Source organism: Cokeromyces recurvatus (genome assembly GCF_025118155.1).
Source record: "Cokeromyces recurvatus strain NRRL 2243 chromosome Unknown BX663scaffold_37, whole genome shotgun sequence".
In the NCBI taxonomy this organism is placed as follows: Eukaryota; Fungi; Mucoromycota; class Mucoromycetes; order Mucorales; family Mucoraceae; genus Cokeromyces; species Cokeromyces recurvatus.
Genome location: NW_026251423.1, coordinates 31,006 through 47,743, shown reverse-complemented (window position 1 = coordinate 47,743; position 16,738 = coordinate 31,006). Strand labels below are relative to the sequence as shown.

Below are 16,738 nucleotides of genomic sequence, written 5' to 3'. Positions count from 1 at the left end.
CTCTTTTCCTTACTTTTATTATTATTTAAAATGACATCTATATTTATACCGCCTCTTATTTCAATAGAGAATACTTGTTTACTACAAACACCTTCTAATGATGATGAAGGTTGTAAATTATTAGATTCTTTCGCTATTCTTGTTCAAATTGGGCTTGCTTCAACTGCCCTCATTACTTTATTTTATAAACGCTCAAGAGAAAGACCACAACGACCTATGATTGTTTGGTACGAAATAGTTGACATCCTTAGCCATTTTTTAACTTTCACAATAGGGCACTAGATGTCAGTAAACAGTTTATGGGTGCTGCTGTAGTTCATTTTTTGAATTTAGCTGTTAGTTATATCGCAGGTCGACCTCGCAATGGAGGACCAAGAACCAATCTATGTGTATGGTATTTCCTCAATGTAGCAATAGATACAACTATTGGTGTCGCTATTCTATGGTTCTGGCTTCATCTGATACAAGCTTTGTTAGAGACATGTCATGTGAAGCAAGTTAGGACAGGTCAATATGGTTCACCTCCACTACGTCATATGCTGGTACCTTGGTTCAAACAAACCATTATATTTATTTTGGCTGAATCACTCATGAAGCTATGTGTCTATGGTATGTTTCGTCATTTCCCATTTTTATTTTTCTGGGGCGAATGGGTTTTAAGATGGACAAAAGGAAATTATAAATATCAAGTTATTTTTGTTATGTTAATGTAAGTTTTTTTTTTTTTTTTGGCTTGGTTTCTCAAGATTTAAATTAAATCATTCACATAAATATATTTTATCTACCTAGATTTCCTCTTATTATGAATATTGTGCAATTTTGGATTGTCGATACGATTGTGAAAGTTTCACCAAAGAATAAGGACGTAGCTAGAAATAATATAGAAGATGAGCATTCACCTCTTTTACCTAAATAATTCATACCTATTTTGTAATAAACTTGCATGCATGCACCTTTTATGTACATATCTGTCTTTGTCCAACTCTATTTTAAACCTCGCCTTGAAAATTTTCATTTCATTTTTTTTTTTTTTTTTTGAATTTTTTTTTTTTTTTCAGATCTTTATTAGATCATTAGAGAAATGTTTTCCATTGCAAGATATACAGGTGATGATGAAAATGATACACGATCATTCGACAAAAAACAAGAAAGATTAAACAAATTAAATGAACGAGTCAAGAATAAAAAGAGAAAAGAAATAACTGACGCTAATGAATCACAAGACATTAGTGAAAAAAAGGTTAAAAAAAATGAGATCGTTAATAAAAAAAGGTTGAAACAAGTGAAGAGTTCCATGTTGAGGAAAATGAAATGATCAAGCAACAAGAAAAAGAGCAAGTACAAGAAGACATGGATGAATTGGAAGAGGAGATGGAAGAGCAAGAATCGACACATAATGTTGAAGATGAAAAGGAAATGCAAAAGGATAAAGATGAAGATGGCCCTATTTTAGAAGCTTTTCCAGAAATGATACTTCCTAAAACACAACATAGTAAAGAAGAAAAGCAATTATTGAAAAACATGGGTATTCCGGAATGGTTGTTACAACCGACAGTTATTTCACCTAAAGAATCTTGTGAATTGGATAAAGTAGGTTTATCAAGTTCTATTGTTCAACGTTGTCAAGAATTAGGCTTATCTTCTTTTTTTGCTGGTAAAGTATATACATATATATTTTTTATTTGCAAACTGTCTGTATTCAATTTTATACATATATAGTTCAAATGGCTGTCATTCCAGTATTTCTTAGAAGACAGGCATTATATGATACTAGACGAGTACCAGGTGATCTATGCGTATCGGCCCCTACAGGCAGCGGTAAAACAATGGCTTATGTGTTACCTATTGTCGATATTTTATCAAAAAGAATTGTTACTCGATTACGTGCTGTTGTTGTATTACCTACACGCGATTTAGTATTTCAAGTGAAAGAAACGTTTGATGCATTTGTAAAAGGTACAAATTTAGTTGTTGCCGCTGCTAGTGGACAACAGTCTTTTGCACATGAACAAAGAGCCTTAGTTGGAAATGATGATGAACAAGAAAGGTAGAGTAGATAAATATATACATCCATTTATATGTATATATATAAATATATCATTTTAATATCTTGATTTAGTTATTCTGGGGGTAAGAGTCGAGTTGATATTTTGGTGACAACGCCAGGTCGTTTAATAGATCATTTAACATCAACGCCTAATTTCACACTTCAGCATCTTCGATTTTTGGTCATTGATGAGGCAGATCGACTTTTAAATCAAAGCTATAATGATTGGTTGAATAAAATATTATTAGCTACTCGACCTGAGGTGAATCATGAAGTTCCTTTAGTAGACTTTAAATATAACAAGAATGGGTAAGTTAAATTGAATAAAATAGCCGTAGAAAGCTAATTTATATATTTATATTAGCATAACAGAAGCAGATGCAATAGCCCCAAGTTTTATGAAAACAAAACACCAAATACCAACAACTGATCTTGATTTACCTAAAAAGCCATCTGTACAAAAGCTTTTATTTTCAGCTACTTTAACAAAAAATCCAGCTAAAATTGCAGATTTACATCTAAATACTCCAGAATATATTTCAGTTCAAAACGAAGATGGAAGTCAAATGAAACAAGAATATACAACACCTGAAGGATTGAAAGAATATATGATTATTTGTCCAATAGAAAAAAAGCCGCTTATGGTTATTTACTTGCTTCATCAACTAGGTATCAAATCTGGATTATGTTTTACAAAGTCAATTGAATCTACTCAGAGACTTCAAATGCTACTAGAAGCTTATGAATCAACACAACCTGAGGAAAGTCGTATTCGAGTAAAAGAATATTCAAGTGAACTTGGTCCTATTAAGCGAAAGCAAATGCTGAAACAATTCAAGGATGGACAAATAGATTTGTAAAGTGTGACCTATTTTTATTTTTTATTTTTTTTTTATTTAATAGAAGTAATATTAACTCTATTTATAATTCAGACTTATCTGTTCAGACTTAATTGGTCGTGGTATTGATCTAGATTCAGTTCAATTTGTGATTAGTTATGATGTTCCTTATTATATGGACAAATATATTCACCGAGTAGGACGTACTGCGCGTGCAGGTAGAGAAGGCGAAGCTTATACAATAGTTGAAACACAAGAAACACGCCATTTTAAAGAAATGTTACGTCATTCTGGACATTTAAATCAAGTAAAGCCCTTAATTATAGATAAAGAAAAAGTAAAAGAATTAGCACCTGCTTATAAAAAGGCCATCTCCAGTTTAACAAATGAAGAATAATAAGAATAAAATAAATAAAATAAAATAAAATAAAAATTTCTTTAGCGGAGTGCATACAGATAATAAAAAAAAGTTTGACAGTTTGATCTAGTTCACTCTCTATGAATAGTAGAAAAGTTGGTTCTTCTAGAATTAGTGTAATAAATGAGAAATAAACATGTAGTAGACTAATTAGCTGATAAAATCGATAAAATAGGATTCGTGTTTAAACTTATTTGTGAAATAGTATTATTTCTCCAGGGTGGTATAAGGAAGAAAAGGGCATTTATTTGTCTCTGTCAGTCACTACGCTTACATGTCGCTTATGAGTTATTCACTGTAAAATACAAATTTATATTTAATCTAACAAACGTATGGGCAGATAGGATAAGGTGCAATTGAATCATGATAGTCATGATGGCCAAAAGATAAAGTCATGCAATTTTAATCATGTTCTTAAAATGTTAATAAACAAATGATAGGATTGGTTGAAATAATGTGAGACAGCGATGAAAAAAAAAATTTTGATTGCGTCTTACCTGAATCTTATCAAAAAATCTAAAATTAAGTGTCAGAATTTTATTGAAAAAAAAAAAAAAAAAAAAAAAAAAAAAAAAAAAAAAAAAAGGCAGTTCCTTAAGTTATAATTTATTCATTCATTCATTTTTTTTTTTTTTTTTTCGTTATTAAATTCGTAAAATGAAGGAAGATAAAATAGCTGACGATGAGAAATCATCTAAAGGAGCTTCATTAGCACAAGTATCTAAGTCTGTTATGACTAAATTTGACCAAGCCATTATTTTTACGGGGTAAAAGAAAGATAAAAAAAAAAGAAAAAGAAAAAAAAAGAAAAGAAAATAGAATATAGAAAACTAAGATAGAATAGATTATTACTTGTATCTTGGTCAATGACTTGGGAAAAAAGTATTGTAGTGACTCTTACACCATCAGTGACGAGTCTGTTTCAAACTAATAACATTTCAGCTATACTTTCAACCGTCCTTAGTATTGTACAAACAGCACTTCAACCTATTTATTCTAAATTATCTGATATAATTGGACGTGCACAAGTTTATACCCTATCTATTGTATTATTTGCAGTATCTTATATTATTATGGCTACAGCCCAAAGTTACAATACTTTAATTGTAAGAAATGATAAATAAGCAATATAGATATATATACTCATTGTCAAAAACACATTAAGGGAGGACAAGTCGTGTATGCTTTTGGATATTCAGGCACTTGGGTGTTAGGACCTATTTTGATCGGCGGTAAATATAAATATGTGTACAAGGAAATTGGTTATTCATATATGTATAAATATTTTTTTTTTTTTAGATATGACAAACCTTGTAAATCGTTCTATATATTTAGCATTGTATAACTTTCCAACTATTATTAACATGTTTGCCGCCAGTGCAGCAGCTCAAGCTATTTTAAATCATGGTCATTGGCGTTGGGGATATGGACATATCAGCATTGTTGTATTTGCTGCAGGTTTGCCCCTTATCTTTGGTCTATGGAGAGTTCAAATAAAAGCGAATAAAATTATTTCTCAGCAACAAACTATAATTAAACCAAAAAAATCGATTGTGAGTCGTATATGTTGGTTCTTTAACAGAATTGATATTGTTGGTAGCATATTGCTAGTAGCTGGTCTCTTCCTTATACTTTTGCCTTTAATTCTCGCTCGTACCTGGGGTGGTTGGGGACAAAGTAAGACATAAATAGATATATATATATATATATATATATAAACACAAGTATAACCTTATTATGTAATGATTTTATATACATTATATGATAATATAGGAAAAACGATAGGTACTTTAGTAGCTGGAGGAGTAGCTTGGATATTATTTATTATTTGGGAATGGAAATTAGCACCTTTACCTATTATTCCATTAACAAATTGGGAATCAAAGAATCCAATTTGGGGAGTCCTCATGACGTCTCTTATCAATGTTATTAATTTTATGATGGATTATCAATATTTTTTGACCTATCTAGAAGTGACAAGACGTTTAGATTCAAAGACGGCTATTTATTTGGAGCGAGGTTTTAATGTGACCTATGTCTGCGTACCGTTATTGTTAGGTTATTTAATGAAACAAACAAAGAGATGGAGACCTTTTATTTGGGTAGGTGCTATATGCTCTGTTTTGGGTCCTGGCTTAATGATACCTGCACGTCGTGTCACCTCCCCTGATGTCTTTATTGTCATTTCACAAATTGTATTTGGCTTTGCTCCAGCGTTTTCTAATTATCCTGTCTTGATTGGTATTCAGGGCTCAGTTCCAAAGAAAGGTATGAATGAATGAATGAATGAATGATAATGTATATAATAGATAAATTGACTATCTACTTGCTATATACATAAACGAGATAGATATCGCTATTGTTATTGCTCTTTACGAAGTTGGTAATGCGGTCTCTACTAGTATTGGAACTTCAATAGCAGGCTCTGTTTGGAACTCTGTCTTACCCAACCTATTTAAGAAATACGTACCTGGAGAATATGACTACAATAAAATTGTTGGAAATATTCAGTATGCAAAATCTTTACCCGAAGACCAATATAAAGGAATTGTAAAAGCTTATGATGAAGCAATGCATACACTGGGCATTGTTGCTGTTTGTATAGGTGCAGTTGCCTTTTTAACATCCCTTTTCCTCAAGGGATTTTCTTTAGATGACGATACAGAGGATACTTCAGTAGCCAATAGAGACGAGGAAAATATAAAAGAAATTATACAAACACCCACCAAAGAAGCAGATAAATAAATAGAGTTAATAATATATATTTATACATGTATATATATATATTTTTTTAATAGAAGCAAATATTATTTACAACGAAATAATAAACAAAAGGAAAGTTGTAGTCTATTTATAAATTAAAAAGACATTGGTATATAATCATATAAAGTTTAGAACGATAATTTTCTAGAGGAGAAAAAAGTTTTCCCCATCACATAACTACTAATCATAATGGCGCAAGAAGGTCCAATTTTAGCTACTCTAGGTGTTAAACCACTAAATAAACCACGAATACCCTCTTGTCTGTAAATTTGTTTGAGAATACCGGGGACTCGTGAATCTTTTAATAAAGGTTTTTCTAATAAAATGAATTCATTTTATGAATCACACATGTATATGATGTTTTTTTTAAAAAAAAAAAAAAAAAAAATACCTCTGCCTGCATCAACTTGTCTTCTTGTCTTTGCTACATCAAATGGAGTTGTTATTGTTGCAGCAAACTAAATTAACATAGATTAGCTTACATCATCATTTATCTAATATGATATATTATTACCATGCCAGATAATGCGCCTGATATAAAGGAAACTTGAAGTTCACCTAAGCTATAATAATCTTCAAGTTGATATTTAATTTGCTCATAACCCATCCAGTAAATAGCAGAGAATGGTACATCCCGCCATAAAGTAGGCGGTAAACCTCTCCATAAAGCTTGTAATCCATCCTGTAAAACCATTTTCTTCACACCTTCCATTACATCTATATATTTACTTGGTTACATTATTATTATTATCATTATCATTATTACAACTTACGTTTAAAATCATGTACAGCAGTTGCAGCTTGTAATCTTGTGCGAAATAATTCAATAGGTGAAATAATAGTTACTGCTATTGTACGAGCAAAGGCACCTGCTACTAAAGGTGAATAATCTGTTGATGATGATATTGCCATTGCTGGTTGAATTATATCTTTTAAATAATCATATCCCACAAAATAAATTACATTAGATGGTACTGACATAACTAATGCAGGCGATAACCCTTTCCATAAAGCCATGGGTCCTTCATATTTCATAATCTTATACAATCCATCCTAACCAAAATAAATAAATATGACATGACAATAAAAAAAACAACAACAACAACAGCAACAACAATATTGAAGTACTTACAAAGGTATTTTTAAAGACAGGTGATGTCCTCGAATTAGTAGCAGTATTTGTAATTGAAATTGCACAATCATATAACATGGGTTGTCCACGAGTAATTCTATTTATTTGAAGGCCTTGTTTAATGCAGTTATTAAAAGCCATACAACAAACTGCGTTATATATATTTTGTGTTTGCATTCGCATCTTAACAACATCCATTGGAGTAACCATAAGCGATGTAATTAAAGCACCCCCACATGCTGAAATCAATTTTTCTGTTGATGAAGTTTCTGTAATGTTTGACATTAAATAAATAAAAAATTTGAGAAAAACAAATCTGATAAGAAACTGATAGGGTAAAACTAAAAATAAAATGATAAAAAAAAAAAAAGAATTAGACAATTTTTTGACAGTCAGAAAAAAAAAAAAAGGAATTTGCACTCGATTAAATAATAAAATACTGAAAATTGTTACTATCAAATTGACATAACTTGAATAATAATTATAACTGATGTTATTAGTACTTTATTTTTGAGCTTTTCCTTTCTCTATCATTAATTATTACATATTTCGCTGTCTTCTTAGTTTATATTTTCAACTATATTCATTCATATGTTTTTAGGCATTTATATTCTATTAAATAAAAGAATAGTTTCTTTATCTATACCAATTACAGTATATCACATATTACAACTTGAAATCAATTGGTATTACTATACTACTAGCTCTGACGATCATCTTGGAATAATATTATTTTCTTATGGCATTGTTTATTGACATTCATTCAATTATAAAAAGAAAAATACTTTTTATTAATACAATCTATTCATCTTTTTATAAAGTAAACTATCTACTATCATTTATACAGAGTTTCAAACAATACTAACAAAAAAAAAAAAAAAAAAAAAAAAAAAAAAAAAAGAGGGGGAGAAAGGGAGGAGAGAAATGATGAGTTAATGTTACATACTACCAAAAAAGCTTGTGCTTTTCTGTCAAGGATTAGAATAGCTGGACTGAATATGATACAATCTATTTAGAAGAACACCTTGAAAATAAAGACGGAGACTTGAAACATATATTCTTTATTTTATAAATTGGTTAGTAGCTGTCCAAAATTCTAAAAGAAAAAAAGGGCATTTATTTATTTATTTATTTATTGTGTAAAGAAACATGGTTGACATGCTTGTGCAACTATCAAATAAATTGTATTTATTAATAAGGGTATATGTCTATCAAGTGACCAGCACTTTATATTAACAAATCTTGTCGATTCTTCACTAAATAGTGTTGTACTTCAATAGGATTTATAAAGCATTCAAATTTGATTAAATTTAAAAAGGAGAGTTCTAACTGGTTGATTTCTTTTAACGTATAAAATCTACTACAAATGTCTGCCATTCTTGCGTTATTTAGCCAGACAGGTATTTCGTCTTCTGCCAATACTGAATCAGAAAGTTGTTGACTATGTGCCCAACAAGTACCATGCAAGTATTTAGATGCCACAAGTAAAGAAGCAATAAATATACGATGAATTGTATCTGTATATATTTATATATATATGTATATACATATTTATACATATATATTATAAGTTATATGTACATATAACACGAGGAGAAAGGAAGGGAGGAAAGAAAGAATGCTGCTATTATTATTACCTTGATCTCCTATTGCATTTTTTGGAAGAACAGCTTTACATCTTTCAATATAAATTAGAGCTACAATAGCAATATGACAAGAAATACGAGCTTGAGTTGTAATTTTTAATATAAAATACATTAATTCAGGCGCTGTTCTTTTAGAACCAATTGGTAACGGTCGAATCCGGATCAAATCATGTAATTTAATAGCGAAAAAGTCTAATAAAAAGGATATGGAATTATTAAGATAATACATACATGTATATAAAATGCGTATTGTGTAGAAACCTGTTAGGATAGTTGGTAATGGATGATAAATAGTATCTTTCATAATACCATTACTATAATGATGATGATGTTTTTTTGCTGCTACTTCTGTATTTGTTATTGAATTATTAGCTGTAGTGATCATAATGAAAAGAAAGAAAGAAATAAAGAAAGAAAGAAAGAAAGAAAGAAAAGGTAATAAAATAAGTTTTGTAACAAGAATTAATATTCATGTGCACCAATAGTAGATTGTAAAAGTCATATTAAGCAGCTGATTGAATCATTTATATTCTCCCCTTCCTCTTTTTCATTATATGATAAAATAGCTGACCTTATTCTACACTTTTACAAAAAAAAAAAAAAGGAGGACTATAATAAAATAGATACGACCCCACATGAAAATTAATTTAAATTTACATGTCAATCCTACGTGCAAATATAAAACAGTTTGATATTTATATCAACATGAATATGAAACAGTATACAATTGTATTAATAATTCATACTTCTTTGTGCAAAATTACGTTATATATTTGACAAAGTTCAATAGCAGTATACTTATAATAAAAAAAAAAATACGAATAATTTTATTTACAAAAAGATATTATATATAGTGTGAACACATGTTGTAATCATATACACTACATGCAGTTAATAAGGAGAGGACAATAATGCAATTTATTTTTTTTTCTCTTAAAATTATAGATTTACTGACGAGCAGCAATTTCCTTAGCGGCAGCAGCAGCACGCTTAGCCATCTTAGCATTAGACTTGGGACCCATAATACCACCACCCCAATGACGACGAGACTCATCCCACTTTTCGGTAAAGTTAGCATTGACAGCAGAGACAAGGGTAGCTAATTCAGCCTTATCAGCTTCAGCAACATCGGTTAAGGCAAGAGCAGTAGCGGTCTTCTTGTGAACAAGAGCACCGAGACGAGCCTTACCCTTAACAATACAATAGGGAACACCCATCTTACGACAGAGAGCAGGAAGCCAGAGAACCAATTCAATAGGATCAACATCATCAGCAATCACAACCAATTGTGCCTTCTTAGCTTCAACCAAAGCAGTAATGTGGTTAATACCATATTTAACAACCATAGGCTTATCTGTCTTAGGCACTTCCTTCTTCTCAGCCTTAGCAGCAGCAATAGCACGAAGACGATCACGCTTTTCAGTCTTGCTCTCGGGTCTGTACTTGTGCATCAATTTGAAGAGTTGAGTAGCAGTGTTCTTATCCAAAACATGAGTGAATTGGTTAATGGCAGGAGGGACCTTAAGACGTTGGTAGATAATCTTCTTTTGACGTTGAAGACGAACATACTTGGGCCACTTAACGAAACGTGAAACATCACGCTTAGGTTGAACGTCTTGACCAATACCGAAGTTCTTGGGAGTCTTTTCGATCAAAGGGTTGGCGGAAACTTTGGGAGCTTGCTTGCTTTTAATAGGATAAGGAGCAGGAGCAACCTTCTTACCAGTGGACTTCTTATTGGATGGAGGCTGTCATGGAGTGATAAGGGTTTTTGATCAGATTCAAATTTTTTTAAACAAAATTAAAAAAAATTTACAACTCTGATGAAAAACTACACTCTAACCAGTTGAATTATTCTTCCCTTTTACAAAAGAGAAGGATAAACGATCAACTCAGCCAGATAATATTTTATTGTTAATCCTTTAACCAAAAAGATTTCAAGCTTAAATAAGCCATCATCTATATCTTATACGTAATTATAACGCTTGGTTCTTGGGAAAAACAAGTGAAGTTTTCAATCGTTTAAAGGGGAAAAAAAAAAAAAAAAAAAAAAAAAAGACTCAACTTACCATTCTTAAACGGATGGATGGATGGATGATAGATGGATAGAGTAGAAAGATGTAAAGAAATGTATAATTTAAATTTAAAGAGATTTATATAGTTCTGAGAAATAACGCTGCCGCCGCCTTTAGTATTTTTTATTTTCCGACAAAAAATGTAATTCTATTCGAAGACCAAAAAAAAAAAAAAATATATACACACACATGTATTTTTTTTTCTCTTTCTTTATGTACGCTAAGACTTTACTATCTAATCTTAAAGTGCTTGGATATGATCAACAAGTTCACGGCGATGAATCATTTATTTTAGATGAGCAAGTGTTTACAAAAGGTGCGAATAATTCAAAAGCATTTCAATCTATTAGTTACTTTTTATTTCGCCACTTAAATAAACGTCGTGCTCAACATGAATTTCATGACTGTTGGCCAGTAACTAATTTAAAACAAGCAACCAAGTATGCTCAAGTAGCTCATAAATGGTTAACTGAACTGCGTGATGAATATCCTATGTTATCTCATGTTCCTCTGCGCAAAAGCATTTTCACTGTTTGCAATGGTGAAATTATGAATAGAATATTGATGATTTTTTCAACTGCTGTGTTATCAAATATCGTTCAAAAACAAGTAGAATCAGGTAACAAAAAAAAGTTGCATATTTTGATTTAAATGCTTATTATTATTATTATTATTATTATTATGTATATATAGACATAGTATCTAGGCACAATTTAAACATGTCTGAAATCGAGTTTAAAATTCAAACACTTTCTAAAGAATTTATACAGTTAGAAGATGAATTAGATCGTTATAAACAAGCATCTCAAGAAAAAAGCATAAAATACATGGAAGAATTAAATAAGCCTCAGAAATCAACTATAGATATAACTCATGACACTATGATACATGTTAAAAATTGTTTGGAAGATATTAATAATCGACTAGGAAATCATTCATTATCTGAAATAACAACAAACGATAAGAGTCAATCCTTGGATCAAAATGATCGATTTGATTATATGAGACAAAATTCTTTAGACAATCGAAGTTATAGTTATCAAAATGGACCTTATACGAATGGAAAAACACAATTTCCCGGGAAAAGAACACCAACACCACCATCATCGTCATTAAAAAGAAAATTAACAAGATCACCAAGCCCTGCACCTAGTCAATACAAGAGAGCATCTTCGCCCAGAGTTCCTTTTGAGGAATTTAAAGGATTAAGAAGTAGTACTCCAACTAGTATAGAAAATAAACCATCTCTACGCAGAGCATCGCAACAGTCTTTATTATCAATAAAATCATCTACTAGTAATAGTTTATCACAAATTGAGTATTGTTGTACACTTCGTAATAATATACATACCATAATGACACGCTCACAATCAATGAGTGACTATTACATATTACCAGCTTTAACCTTTTCATTTGATGAAGATTCAACAAATGAAGCATATATATCCACAGACAATAATGAAATGATTGAAAATAAGATTCAAATAAGTCCTGACCATCTTTCTCAGCAGCCATTATTCTATAAAAAAAGTTCTATAGATAGTCACACAACGATACCCATTCAGACACCTACTGATCAAAATGAAGGAAAGATGCTTGAAGATGTAGAAATAAATAAATCAATAAAAGTGAATAAAAATGATATACAAGAACAATTGATGACTACTAAAACAAGCAATAATAAAGAAGGAGAAAGAGATAAGCATATTCCCGAAATTAATGTAGACAGGCAACCTCTGCGTAGAATCTCTTCTACTGAAATAGCAATCAATGAGCCTACAAAAGAAGAAAATCAGTTACCTTTATCTTTTCAAAAACCTGTTTCAAATGAAACATCGCCAGCTCATTCACCTACTACGATTGACTGGGCATCTGTAGGTTCTATTGAGGATGAAAGACCTCCTGATTATTTTGATGCAGGTTTAATTACTCCATTTAGAAGATAAACTAAAGAAATAAATAAATAAATTTTCTTTTATAGTTGATACATAAGGCGTTTTTTTTTTTTATACATATACTCTTAGGGCAGAGATATTGATGTATATTAGGAGCAGTATGATTCTTATTCAATAAGCAGAGTCTCTCAAGTGTAAATTTTTCTTTGCAGCATGTACGAATATAATGATTTTTACAAACATGTTAGCAAAGTATTCTTCAATAAGGGAAACAATTTGCTATTTCAAGATAGGTTTCTTTACTCTATTGATATGAGTATTCTATGTTTGTATAAGAGGCCGTTTCTCTCTTTCTTTCTTTCTCTCTCTCTCCCTCTCTCTTTAAATAACTTGATTTTGGATAGTCATTACATATATATACCTGATTATGAGCCTTTATTAATAAAGGATATCTAGGAAGAAAACTGTCTATTTATTTATATATATATATAAAGAGAAGCTTATATCAATACTTATCGTTTACATGCAAGAAGAAAAAAAAAGTCCTTCCATTTCTTCATTCTATATATATATATGTGTGTGTGTGTGTTTATTATTACTGTCCTTTAAAGGTAGATTATAATAAGGTATTAGTTTCTTTATTGACTTGATGAAACATATTACAGAAAAATAATAATATCGTTTTATTTGAGTAGCCAATCAAACCAATATAAACTTCATTTACACTTAAAAAAAAAATATACACATATAATTTTAGATATTTTGAACAAGAATAATATATTTATATGTGTATTAATCTTTAAATTTGCCTTTTAACAATAATCATGTCAACACATTCGCAGTCAAATTCACCTTCACATGTTGAATACGCATTTAAAAAAACTTTACTTGATGATGTAAAGAATTGGTCCGAAACAAAAGTAACAGAATGGCTATCTAATCAAGCGCTTGGTCGTTTTAGTCAGAAATTTATAGGTAAAAAAGAAGGGGAAAAAAAAACTTGACAATCTACTTCTAATTAGTATACATGCAGGAATCATTCTCATTTTGTTATTGTAGAACATAATATTTCTGGTTCAGTGTTACTTGATTTAGATTATGAAGCCATTAAAGCAATGGATATTAAAACAGTTGGCGAAAGAGTTCGTTTGGTTGCTGCAATTAAAGCGCTTCGACAAGAATGTTATTTAGCCGCTTCTTTAGCTGCGAGGACAACGAAAGTAACAACTCCAAGAGTAATAAAAGAAAAGAAAAAGAAATAAAAAAGATAGTGGATTGTTTTGCTAATTAGTTTGTTATAGTCATATAATAATTTAGAAAACATGAGACAAGGCTTGTTATTAACACCACCTGGAAATAATGAAGGGTTTAATACGATAGAAATAACGCCAAATACAGCCAACTTTAAAACATCAAAGTCATCTGATTCAAGCAGTGCAAAAAATTTGTTAATTCGATCTAATTCATTTTCTCGATTTTTGGGAAGATCAGAATCAAAACGATCACAAAAAGCTCAACAAGGTAATCTTTCCATGCAGCAGCAGCAGCAACAACAACAACAACAACAACAACAACAAAATTCAGACATTTATTCACAGATGCCAACAAGTCCAAGAACAACACAAAAAGTAAGAATACTGTTCCTAGATTTTTTTTTATAAATAGCTATATAGATATCCTTAATTTATTTACTGTAGAGAAATTCTTTTGAAGGAGGGATCATGTCAATGGAAAAAGTAAAGCAGACATGTGTAAAAGTATTTGGTGAGGACGGTCAAACACGAATTGTGAATGTTCATAATACAGCAAATGATCCCAAGCAGATTATGGCAAAAGTACTACATAAATTTGGCATAGATGAAAATAGTGCAGATAGTTATTGCATCTTTGTGGGATCAAGTACAAATGGTGAAGCGCGTGCCTTGTCAGATACTGAGTTAGTTGAAATTTGTAAATCGATAGATAGACCCGAAAAGGAGCGACTTATATTGCGTAAACGACATATGTACCTTACTTATGAAGAATTTAAAAGAAAGGGAACGATTAACAGTCAACAGCGTCATTATCATAGTAAACATAATAATAAAGAGGAAGAATGTAATAAACAGCGACAACAACGTAATAATGTGAATGATAACGATATTCAACCTACTAATTATTATAATCTTTCTCGTCAACATGGTTCAATAAGATCAGTTACATCAACTAATCATATACGAAATTCAGCTATTATGAACAATAATGGAGGACGTCGTCGCTTCTTTGGTGAACGACCACCATCAGAAATCATTTCATCTAATCTACCTTCCTTTTTCCCTAACCATAATCGAGAAGTATTAGAAACGGCAGGTATTAAAGCACAACGATTATCTATGACAAGACGTAACTCTGCTTTAAGTCGTTTGCAGCCTCGAAATTATCGAAATAGTGTGTTACCTGAATTAGTGTCAGTTTTAGGAGTTGACTTGGATCGATTTTTAGAAGAAGAAGAAGAAGAAGCTTCGATGAATATGATTGCTGCTATTACTACAGAAGATACAAAAGAAGAACATGATATCAAAGCGAATGATTTCTCTTCTACTAATAATAATGATAATAAATCTGATGATAAAAAAACGATGAATGATACCCAAAAGGAGGAGAATTCGCAAAGACAAATAAATAAGTTAGAACGAAAATCAAGCTTAAATCATAAATCTCTTAGATTAAAGGAGAGGCAACATCAAAAGGATACAGCATCAATGACATTAAAGACACCTACGTCTACGTCTACGTTTATATCTACACCTACTACTAAAACTCAATCATTACCAGATACCTGGATGAAAGGTTCATTAATTGGTCGTGGTTCATTTGGTGATGTCTATCTTGGGTTAAATCCTATTAGTGGTGAGCTTATGGCAGTAAAACAAGTGGAGTTACCCGTTGAAAACTCAGCTTCAGCACAACAGAAGAAATCTATGGTAGAAGCTCTTCAAAGAGAGATAGAGCTTCTAAAAGAACTTGAGCACGAAAATATTGTACAGTATTTGGGATCTAAAATTGATGATTCTTACTTTAGTATCTTTCTTGAATATGTGCCTGGTGGATCTGTTGCAGGTCTTCTTTCCAGCTATGGCGCCTTTCAGGAGCCTCTTGTAAAAAGCTTTGTGAGACAGATTCTAAAGGGACTTTATTATTTGCATCATAAGGATATTGTTCATCGAGATATAAAGGGGGCTAACGTCCTTGTGGATAATAAGGGAGGTGTAAAGATTACTGATTTTGGGATTTCAAAAAAGTTAGAAGAAGATATTATAATGCAAGAACCACCAACCAACAATGCAGCAGTGTCATCTACTAGCACGAATCATCGACCGAGTCTTCAAGGGTCGATTTATTGGATGGCACCTGAAGTAGTAAAACAGACACATTATACACGTAAGGCAGACATTTGGTCCTTGGGCTGCATGGTAGTTGAAATGTTTACAGGTGATCATCCTTTCCCTGAATATTCACAAATGCAAGCTATATTTCAAATTGGATGTAATACTATCCCTAATATCCCCCCACATATAAGTGAAGATGCCAAAGACTTTTTAATGAGTACATTTGAATTGTAAAGTAGATTGATAAATAGATGCTATAACCTATATAGTTATTAACATTGTTTCTTTTTCTTTAAAAAAAAAAAAAAAAAAAAAAAAAAAATAGGAATTTCGAAGATAGACCGTCCGCAGATGAACTATTAAAGCATCCATTTTTAGCAGATCCAGAAGAATCCTCTTCTATTATATCTAGCAACTAAGTTACTACATTATTTACATATACCAATAAACATGCTTTCCCTCTTTCCTTTTAACCCAACAATATAAATATCAATGTTTTATATAACAAGATTTTTTTTTATATGTGTATAATATAGTAAATGAAAAAAAAAAAAA

General features: G+C 31.0%; 8 protein-coding genes across 8 annotated transcripts; 5 read left to right on the top strand and 3 right to left on the bottom strand.

Moving 5' to 3' along the window:
* BX663DRAFT_538362 (vacuolar membrane protein-domain-containing protein) lies at positions 1-961 on the top strand. The gene is made up of 3 exons (XM_051530686.1): positions 1-227; positions 275-709; positions 790-961. Exons 1-3 carry the CDS (start codon positions 31-33, stop codon positions 914-916), a joined length of 759 nt encoding a protein of 252 aa, XP_051378671.1. The 5' UTR covers positions 1-30; the 3' UTR covers positions 917-961.
* A 506-nt stretch (positions 962-1,467) lies between these two features.
* On the top strand, positions 1,468-3,283 carry BX663DRAFT_533191 (P-loop containing nucleoside triphosphate hydrolase protein; the record flags this gene model as incomplete). Its single annotated transcript, XM_051530512.1, has 5 exons — positions 1,468-1,654; positions 1,720-2,047; positions 2,120-2,356; positions 2,412-2,903; positions 2,980-3,283. The coding sequence occupies 5 exons, from the start codon at positions 1,468-1,470 to the stop codon at positions 3,281-3,283; spliced, it is 1,548 nt and encodes a 515-aa protein (XP_051378670.1).
* Positions 3,284-4,170: 887 nt separating this feature from the next.
* Positions 4,171-6,049, top strand: BX663DRAFT_442552 (major facilitator superfamily domain-containing protein; the record flags this gene model as incomplete). The annotated part of the gene is made up of 5 exons (XM_051523517.1): positions 4,171-4,410; positions 4,470-4,536; positions 4,604-4,981; positions 5,078-5,572; positions 5,655-6,049. 5 exons carry the CDS (start codon positions 4,171-4,173, stop codon positions 6,047-6,049), a joined length of 1,575 nt encoding a protein of 524 aa, XP_051378669.1.
* A 146-nt stretch (positions 6,050-6,195) lies between these two features.
* Positions 6,196-7,484, bottom strand: BX663DRAFT_442615 (mitochondrial carrier domain-containing protein; the record flags this gene model as incomplete). Its single annotated transcript, XM_051523520.1, has 5 exons — positions 6,196-6,383; positions 6,459-6,525; positions 6,582-6,784; positions 6,841-7,120; positions 7,200-7,484. The coding sequence occupies 5 exons, from the start codon at positions 7,482-7,484 to the stop codon at positions 6,196-6,198; spliced, it is 1,023 nt and encodes a 340-aa protein (XP_051378668.1).
* An 809-nt stretch (positions 7,485-8,293) lies between these two features.
* On the bottom strand, positions 8,294-9,250 carry BX663DRAFT_523724 (uncharacterized protein). The gene is made up of 3 exons (XM_051529549.1): positions 9,107-9,250; positions 8,837-9,037; positions 8,294-8,716 (listed from the first exon to the last, which is right to left on the bottom strand). Exons 1-3 carry the CDS (start codon positions 9,228-9,230, stop codon positions 8,427-8,429), a joined length of 615 nt encoding a protein of 204 aa, XP_051378667.1. The 5' UTR covers positions 9,231-9,250; the 3' UTR covers positions 8,294-8,426.
* Positions 9,251-9,792: 542 nt separating this feature from the next.
* On the bottom strand, positions 9,793-10,959 carry BX663DRAFT_479574 (50S ribosomal protein L30e-like protein; the record flags this gene model as incomplete). Its single annotated transcript, XM_051524322.1, has 2 exons — positions 10,915-10,959; positions 9,793-10,593 (listed from the first exon to the last, which is right to left on the bottom strand). Exons 1-2 carry the CDS (start codon positions 10,915-10,917, stop codon positions 9,793-9,795), a joined length of 804 nt encoding a protein of 267 aa, XP_051378666.1. The 5' UTR covers positions 10,918-10,959.
* A 614-nt stretch (positions 10,960-11,573) lies between these two features.
* Positions 11,574-12,912, top strand: BX663DRAFT_232816 (uncharacterized protein). The gene has a single exon (XM_051521822.1). The coding sequence runs from the start codon at positions 11,640-11,642 to the stop codon at positions 12,864-12,866; it is 1,227 nt and encodes a 408-aa protein (XP_051378665.1). The 5' UTR covers positions 11,574-11,639; the 3' UTR covers positions 12,867-12,912.
* A 597-nt stretch (positions 12,913-13,509) lies between these two features.
* On the top strand, positions 13,510-16,602 carry BX663DRAFT_538359 (kinase-like domain-containing protein; the record flags this gene model as incomplete). The annotated part of the gene is made up of 4 exons (XM_051530685.1): positions 13,510-14,050; positions 14,117-14,443; positions 14,513-16,413; positions 16,509-16,602. Exons 1-4 carry the CDS (start codon positions 13,931-13,933, stop codon positions 16,600-16,602), a joined length of 2,442 nt encoding a protein of 813 aa, XP_051378664.1. The 5' UTR covers positions 13,510-13,930.
* Positions 16,603-16,738: the final 136 nt, after the last annotated feature.